We start from the raw sequence: 19,660 nt of genomic DNA on the forward strand, positions 1-19,660 counted from the left end.
CTTGCTGAAATTGACAATTTCCTTGTGGCGGAGTGAAAAAAGCCCTTAAGTGTTGCAGCCCAGGCAAGTGAGCAGCCATTTTGGTACAATAAGAGATTTCTTTGATTGGCTGCTGCCAGAAAGGAAGTGTAGAAAAGTGAAAAGGGGCTTAGAGCAGGTTGCTGCGCTGAGGATGGGAAGAAGGTTTTCTGGAGGCAGAAGGTACTAGGAGTTAGGATTCCTGTTGGGTTTCTGTCTTGCTTTCCGATTCCTGGCTTTCTGCCTTGCTTCTCTTTGCTTTCTGTATATTTCCCAGCATTTTACTCAACTCATACTTATGCTTTTCTCAAGGTGCTTGCTGCAGAGATAATTGGGTTTGAACCTCTTTCCTTTCCCTAGCACACAAGTCAGTGGTGCCATTTTTATTAGTAGGTTGTTTGGTTCTGGTGGGTTGTCTCAGGTGGATCTTGTTTGTTTGTTGTTTGTTTTAGATCCCCTCTCATGCCTGTCCTGCAAGTTCATTTCACTTTCCTCTCCATAACCCCATAAAACTGTGCAGTGAAACTAGGACTGGCCCAAGGTCATTGAAGGGCTTTCCTTGATGAGTGGAGATTTGAGTGGAGCTCTGCCAAGCCTGAGCCCACCACTCTAACCACTATTCGGTGCGACCTTTCCTAAGAAGGTTTTGCAAAACTTGAATCCAAACTTGATGGCATCCTTATACTGGAGCTCTCTGACTCGTCTCATTTGGGTGCATCCGTGGGCGCCTTTATGATGACTTTTTGCCAGTCTTAGCAGAGTTCTTCAAGATTGCCAACTGACCTGAAAAGCAGCAATGGTGTAGTGGTTAAGAGCAGGTGCATTCTAATCTGGAGGAACCCGGTTTGATTCCTTGCTCTGCCGCTTGAGCTGTGGAGGCTTATCTGGGGAATTCAGATTAGCCTGTGCACTCCCACACATGCCAGCTGGGTGACCTTGGGCTAGTCACAGTTCTCCTGAGCTCTCTCAGCCCCACCTGCCTCACAGGGTGTTTGTTGTGAGGGGGAAGGGAAAGGACATTGTCAGCCCCTTTGAGTCTCCTAACAGGAGAGAAAGGGGGGATATAAATCCAACTCTTCTTTTTCTTCTTCAGAAGAAGCCTGGCTTGGTTTGCTCTAATGAGTCTCAACTTCAGCTTGAGCATGTAAGAAATTGACCGGTAAAGCTTCTCCCACCAAAATTTTACTGAATTAACTCTGTACTTCCCTTGCACATATTTTGAATGTGCATTGAACGTGAATGAAAAACTTCACATAAAGGTGGTGCTAGGTTGGCCATGCTGGCAGGGGCTGATGGGAATTGTAGTCCATAACATCTGGAGTGCCAAAGGTTCGCCACCATGGAGTTCAAAAGCTGGTAGGCCTGTTTTCCTTGCTTGCCTAAGGAATCTTCCTTGCAAGATTTGCATGCGTTTTAAGCAATAATTAAAAATGCTAAGGTGAAACTTGTGGGCAGTTCTGGTTGCTTCCCCAATCCCCAGTAGGGAGTGGTGTTCCCTATGTTCGGTACGGCCTCTGTAAGCAAGGCACACATTTGAAGCTATGTGGAAAGCACTTCTTTTCCCCTGTTGTGCTGAGAATTTGTTTCTGCTACTGAGCCAGATAGATGTATTGGAAAAAAATCATAAGGTTGCTGGTTGAATTCATAGCAGGGCTTCTACGCAATATTGCGAACAAGTTGAGGAGGTGCAACGTCTTCCATCGCTCTGTCTGCATGCTCTGAAAGTTTCACCCACTGAATTTTGGCCTGCCATACTGTTAGTAAAGACCTAGGGCTGTTCCTTGGGATAGCCACAACCCAGTAGCAGTTTGAAACGATCACCATTTGCAGCATTCCGTGGAGGCAGGGCTGCGAGCGCTCTCTCGGGATTACAAGGATATGGATATGATAGACTGAGTTGCTAAGTCCTGCCACAAGCGATGAGAAATCGTGATTGTAATATATCACTCCCTTAATGAGTGAAACTTGAATTTTATCAATCTGATTTTATCCTATAGATCAGTGGTGGCGAACCTTTGGCACTCCAGATGTTATGGACTACAATTCCCATCAGCCCCTGCCAGCAATTGGCCATGCTGGCAGGGGCTGATGGGAATTGTAGTCCATAACATATGGAGTGCCAAAGGTTCGCCACCACTGTCCTAAGTCGATTGTCACCTTTCTCAGTCCGTTAACACGAATGACCTTAGAAAGGCACAACTCTATTTAGGATGGCGTTATTCAACCATGCTGCCTGGGGTCTTTCATCAGGGACGTAATGGAGCAAGCCTTGGACTTCCTCTAAGTCAGTGATGGCAAACCTTTTTGAGTCCGAGTGCCCAAATTGCAACCCAAAACCCACTTATTTATCGCAAAGTGCCAACGCGGCAATTTAACCTGAATACTGAGGTTTTCGTTTAGAAAAAATGGTTGGCTCCGAGGCGTGTGTTACTCGGGAGTAAGCTTGGTGGTAGTTGGTGGCTTTGCTTTGAAGCAACCGTGCAACTCTTCCAACAGGTGAATCACAACCCTAGGAGGGTTTACTCAGAAGCAAGCCCCATTGCCAACAACCGAGGTTACTCCCAGGTAAAGGATCATGCTTTAGTTCTTCGCATGAAAATCAGTGAGGTTTAACAGTGCTTAACAGGGTTATCTACACTGCTTCCCCAAAACTAGGTCTTAGGTTTAATGCTAATAATTGAGCCCAGCGGCCCAGGACAGTCTAGATGTGTGTATGGGGGTGCGTGCCCACAGAGAGGGTTCTGAGTGCCACCTCTGGCACCCGTGCCATAGGTTCACCACCACTGCTCTAAGTGCTTGGCTAAGCCGTGCCCCTTCTCCACCTCGATGCCAAGAACGGCCAAAAACAAACCAGCTGGAACAGCATCTCATTACACTGGGACTGAGAGCTCTGATTCACCCCGAACACAGTTATAGTTTCAAAACCACAGGTCTGGCCTTTCTGCGCAGTCTTTAAAGAGCAGCGCCGCGACGGCAGGCTTAGCGAGCACTAACGCATGATTTCAAGCCAGATTACCCTGGAATCCATGTCAGAAAGAAACATTCTTCCTGTTTGTTCACAGCCCACAGCATTTCCCCACGTGGTTCGTGCTTTCACCGGTGACAAGATGACGATTCACATTTTTGCCAAAGGAGCCAGTGAGTCATCGTGTTGAAGCTTCCGAAGTGCACACTTGGCAAGGTTCTGACCAAAGTAAGTTTGTGTTTGTTCACATCTTCGCGGGAGCTCTGCTGGAGGCATTAAGGAGCCTGTGACGGGAATCACAAAGCACGCTGGAGGAGAAAATGTCGTGGCCCAGTTTGGATGAGAGCGTGCAAGGTTTTGAGCATCACAGAACTCTTTGTGAAAAGGGAATGGGAGAAACACAGGTAAACCCCTAGTCCAGTGGTGGCGAACCTTTGGCACTCCAGATGTTATGGACTACAATTCCCATCAGCCCCTGGGACTACAACTCCCATCAGCCTTTGGAATCATTGGCCATGCTGGCAGGGGCTGATGGGAATCGTAGTCCATAACATCTGGAGTGCCAAAGGTTCGCCACCACGGCCCTAGTCTAACCTATCCTGTGCCAAGGAAATATCTTTTGCCACCTGTGTGTTTCTACTGTCTAAGGTCAACTGGTACAATTTATTAGTTTACTGCAAGATGTTTACCTCATGTTTCCATCCTCTATGGCACAGGTGTCAAACTTGCAGCCCTCCAGATGTTATGGACTACAGTTCCTGTCATCCCCTGCCAGCATGATTCTGGCAGGGGATGATGGGAACTGTAGTCCACAACATCTGGAGGGCTGCAAGTTTGACACCTATGCATCTATGGTCTTTGAAAAAGCTTACAAGTTTCATTACAACTATACGGCCAAGTTGTTTTGTAGGCAAAAAACAACAACAGTGTCTTTGGATCAATTGTCCCAAAGGACAATCCCAGAGACTTTTCCTTTGGAATCATCTTCATGGAAGATCTGTTGAGAGCTCTAAGAGGAAGAAAAAAAAGAGTTTGGATTTATATCCCCCCTTTCTCTCCTGCAGGAGACTCAAAGGGGCTTACAATCTCTTTTCCCTTCCCCCCTCACAACAAACACCCTGTGAGGTGGGTGGGGCTGAGAGAGCTCTGAAAAGCTGTGACTAGCCCAAGGTCACTCAGCTGGCATTTAAAAACAAACAACATTTATTGTAGCACAAGCTTTCATGAGTCAGAGCTCACTTCCTCAGATGTCTAGGAACGTACACCCATAATAAATATATGTAGTGATTTTGTCTTTTTTTAAATGTTGTGCTGAAATGTCACCAACGGTAAGTGTCAAAGGCTTTCACTGCCAGAATCACTGGGGTGTTGTGCAGCTGTGTTCCAGTAGCATTTTCTCCTGACGTTTTGCCTGCATCTGTGGCTGGCACCTTCAGAGGATCTGATGATAGTGAAGCAAGGCCAACCCCACCTTCACGGTTTTTGTTTAGAAATCAAGCTCAGATCAGGGAATTGACCCCAGGCGTGATTCAGATCAGATAATTGACACCAGGAAGGGGAAGGGGTGTGAGACTTCCCTTTACATCATTTTTTTGAGTGGTGTGATCCCAGGTGGGATGCCATTTCCTTGCTCCATTGCGGAAACAAACGCGTTTCTGGGCTTGATGGGCCAATAGTCCAGTGATCCAATAGGAGCCAGTTTTGTAAATTCAAGGCACTCTCGTCTTTGAGTTGGAAGGGGCTCTATAGATCCACTTGTCTAGCCCCTAGCTCGGTTCAGGATATTCAAAACTAGAGCATCCTAGACCAGTGGTGGCGAACCTATGGCACGGGTGCCAGAGGTGGCACTCAGAGCCCTCTCTGTGGGCATGCGCAGAGTTCCCCCTCCCCACATCTAGGCTGGCCTGGGCCACTGGGCTGGATTATTAGCATTAAACCTAAGACCTAGTTTTGGGGAAGCAGTGTAGGTAACCCTGTTAAGCACTGTTAAAACCCACTGATTTTCATGCGAAGAACTAAAGTGCAATCCTTTACCTGGGAGTAAGCTCGGTTGCTGGCAATGGGGCTTGCTTCTGAGTAAACCCTCCTAGGGTTGTGATTCACCCATTGGAAGAGTTGCTCGGTTGCTTCAAAGCCAAGCCACCAACTACCACCAAGTTTACTCCCAAGTAACACACGCCTCGGAACCAACCTTTTTTCTAAACTAAAACCTCAGTATTCAGGTTAAATTGCCATGTTGGCACTTTGCGATAAATAAGCGGGTTTGGGGTTGCAATTTGGGCACTCGGTCTCGAAAAGGTTAGCCATCACTGTCCTAGACAAATGGCTGCTCAGCCTCGGTCTGAAGACTTCCAGTGGAGAATCCATCCCCCACCCAGATAACTGACTCTACTATGGCATTTCTCTTCCCATTCGGAAGCATCTCATAATGTTGAGCCCAAATCTACCCTGTTATAATGTATGCCATTAAACCTATTAAATCTCATCTTGCTCTCTGGAGCACCAGAAAGGAAGCCTTCTAAATCACAACCCTTCAAGTACTGGAGCTATGCAACTCGAGGGAAACATTACCCAATCCCATAAACCTTTCTTCATAAAACTTGTTTGTCTGGTTCCCCCGACCTTTATGGAGAACTAGGTTGGAACTGCATTTAGAGTGTCGAATTAGGATCTAGGGGAGCTGAGTTCTAATCTCTCTGCCATGGAATTTTTCTGGATGACCCTGAGCCCATCGCACTCTCTATTCCTAATCTGCACCACCGGGTTGTTGGGAGGAGAAAACAGAGGTGAGGAGTACAATATCAGGCGCTTTGGATCCATAGTGGGAGAAAGATGGGGTGTAAATGAATAAATAGCAAATAAACGTGTTCAAATGAACTCCACAATGCCCAGAAATATCTCCTTGTTGCCTGTATCACAAGAGACTACAGGCACAACTTGGGGTTAGTCCAAGAGTCCCCAACCCTTTTCAGCCTGTGTGTACCTTTGGACTTCTGAAACAGTGTGGTGAGCACACCTGCAAAACTGTGGCCATAAACTGGCCACCACAACTCACCTTCGGTCACATAGTGAAAATCTTTCTGCTGGGGTGGCAGCTGCTGCCAAAGAAGCCTTTTCAAAAATCTGCACGGCCAATCAAATGCCCAATAGCCAATAAGAAGTCTTGAGGGGCAAAAGTCCCACCTGGCCCTACTCACTTTCTAAAAAAAAACATTTAGTAGGCTTCAGGAAGGTCATCAGCAAGCAACATGACCTCCCTCTTCTTTTCTGTCTTCCATCTGGATTATCTGTTGTTACCATTGTCTTTCCCTTCCTCCTTTGGGCATTATTGTCTTAGGCATTTTTAATTACTGATCATGTGAATGTTTTAGACACCATCTGTAGGCATAAGTTGGATTTTATTGTATGGTTTATTATACCTTATTATTAGATTTAGATATGGTGATAACTATTGTGATTATTGTATATGTTTTAATGTTGGAAGCTGCCTCAAGTCTGCCAGGGGAAGGGTAGCCTTCAAGTATAATCACTCACTCACTCACTCACTCACTCACTCACTCACTCACTCACTCACTCACTCACTCACTCACTCACTCAATCAATCAATCAATCAATCAATCAATCAATCAATCAATCAATCAATCAATCAATCAATCAATCAATGTTGGTGAACTCTGGGATTGCCAATGATCACAGTGCATGGTTTAACACTACAGCCCCTCTCTTTTTTATCACTTTGCAAGTTTACCTGCTCCAGACATTATCCCTTATACATGTAGCATTCCGTAGGTCTGCCAGTAAACAGACTCAGATCAGAACAAAATCAATTTATTGATTGGAGCTCCAATAGGTTGCTCTGCAAGATCTTTGCCAAGATCAGGGATGTAGGTAAGGGGGGGGGGTTTTCCCGGGTTCAACCCCCCCATTACACGTCCGAAGCTCTGCCCCCCGTTTGTGGTTTTTTGTATTTTTAGTGTTTTTTCAGTTTTTGGCCTGCAGGGGGTGCTGTTTTTAGGCTAGCAGCACCAACATTTCAGGGATTTGTTGGGAGACTCTCCTGATGATACCACCCAGGTTTGGTGAGGTTTGGTTCAGGGGGTCCAAAGTTATGGACTACCAAAGGGGGTGCCCCATCCCCCACTTTCGACCCCTCCCCATACTAAATCAATACCTACGTCACTGGCCAAGACTATACTTTCATGGCATAAGAGACGCTGCGCCCCCTCCTAATCCCTGTGGCTAAACAGCATCTACCCCCTTAGCTCATTCACAACCTTGCTCCACCCGTCAAGGCCATCCCCAGATAATGAACCAGGTGCCCTGCCTGAGAAAGACATTGCAACGAGGCCTGCACATTCCTGCATAGCGAAGCTCTAACATAAGTAGCAGAACACAAAGCAAGAAGGAGCTGTTCAGGTGTCACAACCTTCTGGCCTTCCCTGGAGACGTGGTAAGACCACAAAGTGAAACAACAGATCTTGACAGCGCCCAACAAAGAACAGTTCAGTGGTCCTCTTGGCTTTTCGGGAGCAGCGAATCACAAAGCATTAAGAGCTGGAACTGTCCATGGTGCTGCTGATATAGCACTCTCAGCGGTCCATCACTTTCAATCTGTCATTCATCACCTCTACTGCTTAGTCTTTGGAGGCCCAGCCTGGTAGTCATGGGTGCCTTTTCCCCCCAGTTGGCGTAGGCTACAGCCATGCCTGGGATGTCTCAGTCTTCTGTTTGGGCTTACAAGTTCACAGATGGGGGGAAAATCGATACTATCTGTTTCCAAACACAGCACTCACTGCACGTTGTTCTCTTCCTATTGGAGCTGGCATATGGCTTTCAGTTACCATGTGTCTTGTGAGGGGAAAACAGCCTGGAAAGTTTGTGGAAGCCACCGATGTGTTATCTGGCGATAGCAGAGCAAACAAAAACCTCCATCTGTCTGTTGACATTCACTTAATGGAACCAGACTCAAAAGCCCAGGATCAAAAGAGATCGGGCATCTCTTCCTGAATCATTTCACGCTGCTTTCATTTTCCTCCGCCAGGAGAGTGCTGCATGTACAGTCAAGTGACTAAGTACAAGATACAGAAAAAGAGACAGCAGCCAGTCTTTTAGCCACCCCTGCCCATATTCCCAATGTTTATAAAGCTATATTTTGTCGGCATCCCAGAGACCCCCTTGAAGAGGCAGAACCCCTTTCCTTCTCTGGGCAGGTGGCTGGCTTGGTCTGGAAGTTCTCATCTTATGCGCAGGGGTCAGCCATTTTTCTACTCGCTATCATGCTCTTTTGGATGGGATACAGTGTTCTGAGGGAACCTTCATTTCTGTCAGCACAAAACCACCGTTTTTGAAAGCCGGACGCTGGAGCCAGTCAGCTGCTGCTGCATCATCTGATTCATGAGGCAGTCCAGTGATAGCATCTCTGTCTCTGTCTGATACTTAACGTCTCCTTCCATTCTATCTAGTTTCCATGGCAGCTGCATCCTTTTCTGGAGGGGGGTGGGCGGGCTTTGTCTTTCAGTGACATCCTCCCTGTCATCTCCCTTTTCTGCCAGGCAGAAGCCAATAGAAGGCATCTCTGGATGCCAGAAACATAACTGGAACTCAGTGCAGGTGTGTATAAGGAGGAGGGAACTGAGAAAGGCCTTAGAACAACAAGGAAATAATTTTGAAATCACAAGGTTGATGATAGAATCATAGAGTTGGAAAAGACCACATGGTCATCCAGTCCAACCTCCTGCTATGCCGGCACGTACAATCAAAGCACTCCCAACTCCCATCCAGCCTCTGTTTAAAAACCTCCAAAGAAGGAGACACCACCTCCCTCCCAGACGGCGTATTCCACTGTCAAACAGCCATTATCAGAAAGTTCTTCCTAATGTTTAGGTGGAATTTCTTTTCTTATAATTTGAACCCATTACTTACTTACTTACTTACTTACTTACTTACTTACTTACTTACTTACTTACTTACTTACTTACTTACTTACTTACTTACTTACTTACTTACTTACTTACTTACTCATTGAGTTTTATATACCGCCCTACCCCCGGAGGGCTCTGGGTGGTGCTCAACATAACTTTACAACAGCATACAACCGGAACTGATGGAGCAAACAACAAATACAAAATATAATAAACAACACAGGTTCCATTAACTATAAAAAACTAAAAAACCCATTAGCAGCAGTGGCGTAGGAGGTTAAGAGCTCGTGTATCTAATCTGGAGGAACCGGGTTTGATTCCCAGCTCTGCCGCCTGAGCTGTGGAGGCTTATCTGGGGAATTCAGATTAGCCTGTTCACTCCCACACACGCCAGCTGGGGGACCTTGGGCTAGTCACAGCTTCTTGGAGCTCTCTCAGCCCCACCTACCTCCCAGGGTGTTTGTTGTGAGGGGGGAAGGGCAAGGAGATTGTAAGCCCCTTTGAGTCTCCTGCAGGAGAGAAAGGGGGGATATAAATCCAAACTCTTCTTCTTCTTCTTCTTCTAAAAATACAGCGGTGAATACAACAAAGCGGCGTCCAGCGATAAAACTTTTATTAAAACCCTCCCAAGGCTTCATGTCCTAGTTTCTGGAGCAGCATCTTCAACATGACATATCTTTAAATATTTAAACATGGCCACCATATCAGCCCTTAGCCATCTCTTCTTCAGACTTACCCAGCTCCCTAAGTCTCTTCTCATTGGGCATGGATTCCCGACCTTACCATTTTGTCCAAGCTTGTCTGGGATTAAAATGAGAATGTATTTTACCAGCCAATTACAAACATTTCTGTAGGTCAAATCAGGCAAGATACTGAAAGATCTGTGCTAAGAAGATTTATGTCTGTGTTTGAATTATCTTTTTTTAAAAAAAGAAGATGCTTGCATGCCATTTGGGGGCAGTCTTTTTAATAGCCATAATTACCCCTTCACTGCACAGTCATGTAATTTCACTTAATTACATTTGTAGTGTATGTCCTTAAAATCACACCGCTGGAGCACTTAATTTCATGACAGCCCACAATGAACCTCCATGAAAACAATGCTTTCACAATGTTCCATTCACAGCATTTGAAACACAACACTTGACGCTGCTGCCTCTTACATCTTTTCTTGAATGTGGCCCTGGAAAACAAAAATGGGGAGGGTGACATAATTGTTAAAGGTGCCCTGACCTAGATAGCCAAGACCCAGGCTAACCTGACTTCGTCAGCTCTCAGAACCTAAGCAGGGTTGGCCTTGGTTAGTACTTGGATGGGAGACCACCAAGGAGTACCAGTGTTGTTATGCATAGAAGGCAATAGCAAACCACCTCTAAGAACATAAGAAAGAGCCTGCTGGATCAGACCAGAGTCCATCTAGTCCAGCACTCTGCTACTCGCAGTGGCCCACCAGGTGCCTTTGGGAGCTCACATGCAGGATGTGAAAGCAATGGCCTTCTGCTGCTGCTGCTGCTCCCGAGCACCTGGTCTGCTAAGGCATTTGCAATCTCAGATCAAGGAGCATCAAGATTGGTAGCCATAGATCGACTTCTCCTCCATAAATCTGTCCAAGCCCCTTTTAAAGCTATCCAGGTTCGTGGCCATCACCACCTCCTGTGGCAGCCTGTTCCAAACACCAATCACACGTTGCGTGAAGAAGTGTTTCCTTTTATTAGTCCTAATCCTTTCCCCCAGCATTTTCAATGTAGGCCCCCTGGGTTTAGTATTGTGAGAACCTCTGTTTGTGTCTTGCCTTGAAAATTCTATTGGGTTGTCAGAAGTTGGCTGTGACTCGATGTCACTGAAGAAGAAGAAGAGTTGGATTTATATCCCCCTTTCTCTCCTGTAAGGAGACTCAAAGGGGCTGACAAACTCCTTTCCCTTTCCCCCTCACAACAAACACCCTGTGAGGTAGGTGGGGCTGAGAGAGCTCCGAAGAACTGTGACTAGCCCAAGGTCACTCAGCTGGCATGTTTTGGAGTGCACAGGCCAATCTGAATTTTCCAGATAAGCCTCCACAGCTCATGCAACAGAGTGGGGAATACTCCAGTTTAGAATACACCTGCTCTTGACCACTACACCACTGCTGCTGCTCCCACAATTGCCAAAGACAGTGGTGAAGAAGCAAAAAATTGCAGATATGCCGAACCACACTGGCTGCTAGCTGTTGGCACAGTCAATATTCTTTCATTTCTTTCTTGGACTTCAAAGCAAAGTGTAGCATCTTTTCCCTGCTCCTGGTTATCCTCCTTGATTGGTAGCCATAGATCGACTTCTCCTCCATAAATCTGTCCAAGCCCCTTTTAAAGCTATCCAGGTTCGTGGCCATCACCACCAGGAGCAGCAGTGGTGTAGGAGGTTAAGAGCTCGTGTATCTAATCTGGAGGAACTGGGTTTGATTCTCCGCTCTGCCGCCTGAGCTGTGGAGGCTGATCTGGGGAATTCAGATTAGCCTGTACACTCCCACACACGCCAGCTGGGTGACCTTGGGCTAGTCACAGCTTCTCGGAGCTCTCTCAGCCCCACCTACCTCCCAGGGTGTTTGTTGTGAGGGGGGAAGGGCAAGGAGATTGTCAGCCCCTTTGAGTCTCCTACAGGAGAGAAAGGGGGGAATATAAATCCAAACTCTTCTTCTTCTTCTTCTTCTTCTTCTTCTTCTTCTTCTTCTTCTTCTTCTTCTTCTTCTTCTTCTTCTTCTTCTTCTTCTTCTTCTTCTTCTTCTTCTTCTTGATACTACTTGCAATGTCCTACCTGGAGACACAGATTCATCTTTTGGCAACATGGCCTCTACAGTCCTTACTGTTCTACTCAGAAACTTACCAAATGAGTGTCTCGAGATTGTCAGACATGCAGAGGTCTTGGAAGTGTGATCATCATTGGATGCAGAATAGGGACATGCACTGGAGCAATGATAGTTTTCGTTCTGTGTTGTAATTCCAGAAAGAGAAGGCACATGGGTTTTCAGAATTGTTGCATGCCATGAAGACTCATCAGGTTCCGATTCCATAAAGATCAGATCAGACATCTAGGCACTGTTGCCCCACATAGTAAATGGCAGATTTTCCTGACTAAATTGTTCCCAGTAAACGATAGTAAAATATCATGGAAGCTAGTCCAGCCTCTCTTCTGACTGCCCACATTTCAAGCACATTGGACAAAGGAGTCCATTTTTACAGCCCTTGAAAAATGGCCACCAGTTTTCAGGACTGGCAAGAATTTTGTTGTTGTGGGCTGTTGTTGTTGTTGTTGAACAAACTTGTTAACTGTATATAAAAGCAATCCTTCCCAAGTATCTTACGGAGGCACCCACCTGTCTTACCAATGAATCTGCAGAGATTTTGGACAGAGGTAAATTCATGTCGTATTGCAACTAGATCTTTGGCAGTCTGTGTGTGGTGTTGGGGGCGGGGCCAGACCATGCTCTCTCTCTTGGCGGAGGCTTGAGCTGAAGAAAAAATGTCATCGTATTGTCGAAAGCTTTCACGGCCGGACTCAACTGGTTGTTGTGGACTTTCCGGGCTGTGTGGCCGTGGTCTGGTAGAACTTGTTCCTAACGTTTCACCTGCATCTGTGGCTGGCATTTTCAGATATGTATCACAGAGGGAAGTCTGGACACCGTGTGTAACAGACTTCCCTCTGTGATACACCTCTGAAGATGCCAGCCACAGATGCAGGTGAAACATTAGGAGCAAGATCTACCAGACCATGGCCACACAGCCCAGAAAACCCACAACAAAAATGTCATTCTCTGCAAAGCAATAGAAAGGCAACTGCATGAGCAGTGTGAACTTTTCTGAACTTTTAGGGATCAATAAAAAAAGAAACTTCCCACAAACAAAGGAAAGGAAGAAGATCAAAACAAACCAGAGAATAATCCACACCGCATCCACACGACCAACAAAAATGACATATCTCCCAAACTACCCTTTCCAATGAACAAATATTGCCCTCTTTCACTACACCTCATAGGAAATGGATGGAAGAAAGTGATAGCATTAACATCAATAATGATATAAACGGATGGGCCATGCCTGGAATGAACAGAACCCTTTCTCTCAACAGCCTGGTTTGATTCTTTCAATTATGAACGTTTTAGTATCATCAGTAATGATATAAATGATACTAAAAACATTAATAATGGAAAGAGTCAAAAAGAGTCTGTTGAGAGAAAGGGCTCAGTTCATGCCAGGCAGGGTCCATCCAGCCAAACAAGCCATCTCTCTCGGGATTTGAGAAGCAGCAGCTCAGCGCGCGTGCAGAGTACCATGGCTAGTAGAACCAACAGCTGTCATTTAAAATTTCCCTCCCCTCCGAGAAAGATTACATGATTGGCCAAGCAGCTCTCCGAAATAGCCCCAGAGGTAATCGTCTCTGCTGTTTCCCAGGGAACTGGAGGCAAGCAGGCAGGCTCCAATTAATTCATAATGTTAACAGTCCCCGGAATTGTTCCAGAAAACCTTTGGCTGGCTCAGATTCAGCCTGATTCAATGCCAAGTAAGGTGGATCAGGTTTAAGATCATCAGGACCTGACAGCACATCTGTTTTATGAAGATCGCTGCTTCCGACCCCAGAGCTTCTCAGAGCGTATGTTGAAAGCCTCAGGGCACGTTTTGAAATGACATACAGCATGAAACCTAGCTGGGATAGGATTTGCTTTTGAAGGGTCTACAGCAGTGGTGGTGAACCTATGGCATGGGTGCCAGAGGTGGCACTCAGAGCCCTCTCTGTGGGCACTCGCATACAGAGTTCATCATGTGGGAGGGGTGGAAAATCACCCCCACACACACACACACACATCTAGGCTGGCCTGGGCATGATCCTTTACCTGGGAGTAAGCTTGGTTGCTAGCAATGGGGCTTGCTTCTGAGTAAACCCTCCTAGGATTGTGATTCACCCATTTAAAGTGTTGCACAGTTGCTTCACCAAGCTTATTCCTGAATAACACGTGCCTCGGAGCCAACCGTTTTTTCTAAACTAAAACCTCAGTATTCAGGTTAAATTGCCGTGTTGGCACTTTGCGATAAATAAGTGGGTTTTGGGTTGCAATTTGGGCACTCGGTCTCAAAAAGGTTCGCCATCACTGGTCTACAGGGATGGTCTGACTGGATTTTTTTAAATAATAGGTTAACGGCTATCTCACAGTCCTGGCTTGGGAGAAGTTCCTAGGTTCAGTGCGTAGTTAAAGGGACTGGTGTAACAGAGTTGGGAGAGTAGTTACTGGTCTATAGTGCTCTGCCTCAGTATGGTGCAATGGTTAGAGGGTTGGAGTATGGTCTAGGAGACCCAGGTTTGAATCTTTACTCCACTATGGAAGCTTGCCATGTGACCTTAGATTTTCTGCCTTCACCTAACCTACCTCATACTGGCTACTTTCTGTTGCAAGAGCAGCAGTGGCACAGTGGTTAAGAGCAGGTGCATTCTAATCTGGAAGAACCGGGTTTGATTCCCCGCTCTGCCACTTGAGCTGTGGAGGCTTATCTGGGGAATTCAGATTAGCCTGTGCACTCCCACACATGCCAGCTGGGGGACCTTGGGCTAGTCACAGTTCTTCTGAGCTCTCTCAGCCCCACCTACCTCACAGGGTGTTTGTTGTGAGGGGGAAGAGAAAGGAGATTGTCAGCCCCTTTGAGTCTCCTGCAGGAGAGAAAAGGGAGATATAAATCCAAACTCTTCTTCTCACGAAAATTGTTGTTGTGAAGATATAATGGAGGATAATGCTGGGAATTCCTTTTAATCCCTACAGGGGTAAAAATAATATCTAAGTAAGTAAATGTTGATGTTTAGCCATAGGTATCTGGGTCAGCAAAATACTTACCTAAGCAATAATTACAAACAGAATTGCTGTTATTAGAGATTGAGCTGTGAAACAGATATCCTTCGGCAAAACCTTTCTCTTTCTCTTGTCCTCTCTTGGAAACAGGAATGCTGATCTGCCATATAGGGTTGTAGTAGGCTTTGTGACGATGATGTGTGTGACATGCATTGGGACTCAGAAGTACCACACAAATGCCAGGTGTTGTTAGTAAGAACCAAAGTTGTGTTTTATTAATTACCCAAGATAGCAAGGTGAAATTTCTTCCTGAATCCAAATACGGCAGTCAATAATGTCTGGAGCATTTATCATACAGTCCAGGAGCATTTTAATTTTTGTTTGAGAACTTTCTGACATCTCCCTGTTTCTCTCTTCCAGTTTACCACTTGATTTCAGGATGACTGAGGATTTAGATCACAGATTCAGTTGTCTCACCTGGGAACAGATTAAAATATTGGATCAAGTGCTCACAGAGGCAATACCCATTCATGGAAGAGGGAATTTCCCAACGTTGGAGGTAAAGCCAAAGGACATCATCCACGCTGTCAAGGAGCAACTGACCAGGAAGCAAATTGTCATCCGGGACATCCGCCTGAACGGCTCCACCGCGAGCCACATCCTCGCCAAGCAAAACGGAACCAGCTACAAAGATCTGGACATCATTTTTGGGGTTGAACTTCCAAGCGAGCAGGAATTTCAGGTTGTCAAGGAGGCCGTCCTGAATTGCCTCTTGGACTTCTTGCCAAAATGCGTCAACAAGGAGAAGATCACGGCACAGACGATGAAGGATGCCTACGTGCAGAAGATGGTCAAGGTGTCCACAGATCACGACCGCTGGAGCCTCATCTCCTTGTCCAATAACAGTGGCAAGAACGTCGAACTCAAGTTTGTGAACTCCCTCAGGCGGCAATTTGAGTTCAGCGTCGATTCCTTTCAGATTATCCTGGACTCCATGTTGAATGTTTACAGCGGCATGGACAGCAAGCTGTCGGAAGACTCTCCTTTGTCTGTGATTGCAGAGAGCATGTACGGAGACTTCAAGGAGGCCATGGACCACCTGAAATACAAACTGATTGCTACCAGGAACCCTGAAGAAATCCGCGGAGGAGGCCTGTTGAAATATAGCAATCTCCTGGTGCGGGATTTTAAGCCGGCAGATGAGGCGGAGATTAAGTCCTTGGAACGGTACATGTGTTCGAGGTTCTTCATTGACTTCCCCGACGTGGCGGAGCAACAGAGGAAGATCGAGTCCTACCTGCGCAACCATTTCATCGGGGAAGAGAAAAGCAAGTACGACTACCTGATGACGCTGCGAGGGGTGGTGAACGAGAGCACGGTTTGCCTCATGGGCCACGAGCGAAGGCAGACGCTCAACATGATCACCATCCTGGCTCTCAAAGTGCTCGGGGAGCAAAACATCATCCCCAACGTGGCGAACGTCACGTGCTACTACCAGCCTGCTCCGTACATCAGCGACAGGAATTTCAGCAATTATTATATTGCCCACGGACAACCCCCCATTCTCTACCAGCCCTTTTCCTTTCACATACACATGCAGAGTGGTATGGTATAAGGTACCACTCCACCAGCTAGCCTTACATCAGCGCCCACCCCAAACTCACTCTTTCGGCCCCTCGTCACTTCGAAATAAAGCCTTCGTTAAAGCCAATTTCCATGACACTTTTGATTTTCAGGACATTCCTGGGGGGTTTTTTTGGAAGAGTTTTATTTTGTTTTTTTTAGTGTGGTTGCCTGCGTGGAGCTACCAATGATCGACCGTCAGACAAGCCCTTGGAAACATCAGCTGCTCATGAAACCTTCTGTTATTTATTGTGCTAACTAGCTATTGACAGTTGAATTTCCAAGCCTAGAGCCCTAAAACTATTCATCCACGTCATTATGTGTCTCTCTCCGTTTTGGTAATCTGCTCGTGGCCTAGCCAGTTAGCAGTAGGTCATCTACTCATGGCCTGGCCATTTAGCAGTACATAGTCTACTCATGGCCTAGCCCAGGGGTGGCCAGCCTATGGCACTCCAGATGTTCATGGACTACAATTCCCATCAGCCCCTGCCAGAATGGCCAATTGACCATTCTGCAGAGGCTGATGGGAATTGTAGTCCATGGACATCTGGAGCACCATAGGTTGGCCACCCCTGGCCTAGCCAATTAGCAGCAGATAGCCTATCAAGTTAGTGGCGTGGCTGGACAGGGGTGGGAGATTCTATTGGCCGGGCCGTAACATAAAAGCAAGTGAATACTTCTGCCTCTCTTTCCAGGGATCCGCTATTGCTTATGATGTCACTCAGGAGGCTGAAAGCAAAGCAATCCCATGAAACAGGGATGAGTTGAATATCTACATTGGTATTGTAGGGTCCGCTGGAGTGATTCTGTCCTGTGTTTTGATCTTGAGAGTCAGTGTGGTATAGTGGATAGAATGGTGGACGAGGACCCTCAGCGATCAGGGTTTGAATTGCCTACTTCTGACATGGAAGCCTTAGGCCCCTCACACACTCTCAGCTTGGTCTACCTCACAGGGATGTTGTTGTGAGAGAATGGAGAAGGGGGGATGTGTTTTAAAGCCTCTTTGAGTCCCAATGGTGAGAAAAGCAGGGCATACATATATAAAGGCAAATGCAACTTGGCTGGTGGTACACATGGTGAAATAGTTGCCCACCACCCATCCTAATCTGTATGCCCCCCACGTTTCAGAGTAGAAATATAGAAGACTTGATCCAGCAAGAAGATCTGTTTTGTGAGTTCCATTGAAGTGAACAGCAGTGCCCATGGGTAGTTCTCATTCATTTCAATGGGTTAATGATGAAAATTTTCGCATGGAACTACACCCAAATGACAATAGCACAGAGAAATTCAGAAAGGAAGTCAAGCAAGCAAATAGAGACCAAACAGCTCTAGTCCAGCCATTTGCCAGCAAGTAAAGATGCATTTCAACAACAACAAAATTGCCACTTTTAAATATTAAATGCTTTATTTTAAGTCAAATGGCAAAAGTTGCCAAGCACAGTCAGGGATAGAGAAACAGCATGAAGATGAATGCTAATACCCTATAAGCTCTCTTAATTTATAGGGATATCCCTATAAGCTTTCATAATTTACCTTTCAAAGACACCTGGATTAAGAAGGCTTTCAAGTCAGGGTGATGCCTAACTTTCAAGTGTTTGGCCCTATCACTCCTTCCAGAAGAAAGCCCTGCTCTTTAATTCTCAGAGTGTGAGGCCAGTGCAGGGCAGCAGACACTCTGTGCATGGTCAGAAGTACCCATCGTTTGTTCTTTATGACTTCATAGGCAGTGGAGCTGGGTGTGATTAAAAGACACGTTTTCCTTTGTTGACATCCCTGTCCATGTCCATAGCACAGACACACCCTGAAGCTAGTCTTGACTTGAGCTTTGATCTGCTGGAGCATTTCTGCAGATGGGATGATGGCAGACTATTGGAGTGCACATTTCTCACCTGCCTCCCCCTTCATCCTCAAAAGTAATCCAGTGGATCCATGCCAAGGGTTTCTTCTCTCCACACACCCCAGGCTGCACTATGGATTCTGGACACAGCTCATCAAGACCATGTTTTGTGCTCCAGCTAGGGTTGCCGAACTCCAGGTGGTAGCTGGAGATCTTATGCTAGTTCAGGTGGAGAAAAGGTGAATTACATGGCACCATCCCCCACCAAGTCCCTCCCCTTGAAACCCCAACCTGGAACTGCCAGCCCTAACTCCAGCTGCAAAATTATCCCCCAAATCTGGGTCAAAGACCAACATCTGGCTAGGCAGAAAATGTTCTGTGGATAGTGCCTGTTATCAGTGGTGGGATCCAGCAGGTTCTCACCAGTTCCCGAGAGTGGGTTACTAATTATTTGTGTGTGCCGAGAGGGGGTTACTAACTGGGTCTGCTTTTCCGTTAGAAATTCCATTAGGTCCAAAAATCATAGTCCTGTTGTTTCCTATGTGGCTGATTAGCGAAGGTAGAAAACGGGATAATTCTCCCTGTTGGGCTGTTTTAAAAACATGTTTTAGAAATATGGTAAAGTTCCTTGTTGAAGGAAAGTCTCCTTCTTTTGATTTCTAGAAACAAAATTAAGTATTTGAAAGTATTAAGTATTTGACAGGCAGTCAATGAGAGGAGAAGTAGTTGTTCCTGTTGGCAGTAGACGATAGGACTTGCTATAATGAGTTTAAATTATGGACAGAAAGATGCCAGCTGGAAATTAGGAACTTTTGTTTTACAGTAAGAGTTTTTTACAGTAACAGAGAAATTATTAATGCCCCGCCCCCGTCATGCCCCACCCAGCCCCATTGGCGCTATGCCACTGTTTGAATCCCACCACCATGGGAACCTGTTACTAATATTTTTGGATCCCACCACTGCCTGTTATATAAAAAGACTCAGGCTGGAGCACGATGCAAGGATGCCACCAAAGCAGCTCCAAGTCTCCTCCTCCTTCTCCTTCCAATAACATCTAGTGAAATTGTCTCCCTCTGAGCTTCTCAATCCCTGCAGCTGGTCGATCAATGAAGTAGAGCAGGGACTGGAAACCTCACAGTACCAGGAATTCATGTTTCATTCAGACATCCCAATCAACTGTGGTTAGATCGAATCCTGACTGCTTTTGCACAGGGGCTTTTTGCTCCCAAAGGGAGAAGGGTACCTCCCTATACCGAAAGGGAACATCCAGTGGATGTTGTCCTCATTCTGAGCAGTACCTGTGCGCCTCTTGGGACTTCTGCATTTAATCCACATCAAATATAAACCTGTTTGGATGAGGCTTAAAAGGGGACCTGTGGGATGGCTGTGAGTGGCGCATCAGTGCAGGCATTCTGCCCTCGGCCAATACAGGAAGGTGGCAGTGTTAAGCTTGACCTTCAAAATGGCAGCGTTATGGTTCATATTTG

General features: G+C 46.2%; 1 protein-coding gene across 1 annotated transcript; it reads left to right on the top strand.

Moving 5' to 3' along the window:
- The first annotated feature begins 3,119 nt into the window (after positions 1-3,119).
- On the top strand, positions 3,120-16,424 carry TENT5D (terminal nucleotidyltransferase 5D). Its single transcript, XM_048514585.1, has 2 exons — positions 3,120-3,211; positions 15,134-16,424. Exon 2 carries the CDS (start codon positions 15,153-15,155, stop codon positions 16,326-16,328), a length of 1,176 nt encoding a protein of 391 aa, XP_048370542.1. The 5' UTR covers positions 3,120-3,211; positions 15,134-15,152; the 3' UTR covers positions 16,329-16,424.
- Positions 16,425-19,660: the final 3,236 nt, after the last annotated feature.

This window comes from Sphaerodactylus townsendi, linkage group LG13, assembly GCF_021028975.2.
Source record: "Sphaerodactylus townsendi isolate TG3544 linkage group LG13, MPM_Stown_v2.3, whole genome shotgun sequence".
NCBI classification, from domain to species: Eukaryota; Metazoa; Chordata; class Lepidosauria; order Squamata; family Sphaerodactylidae; genus Sphaerodactylus; species Sphaerodactylus townsendi.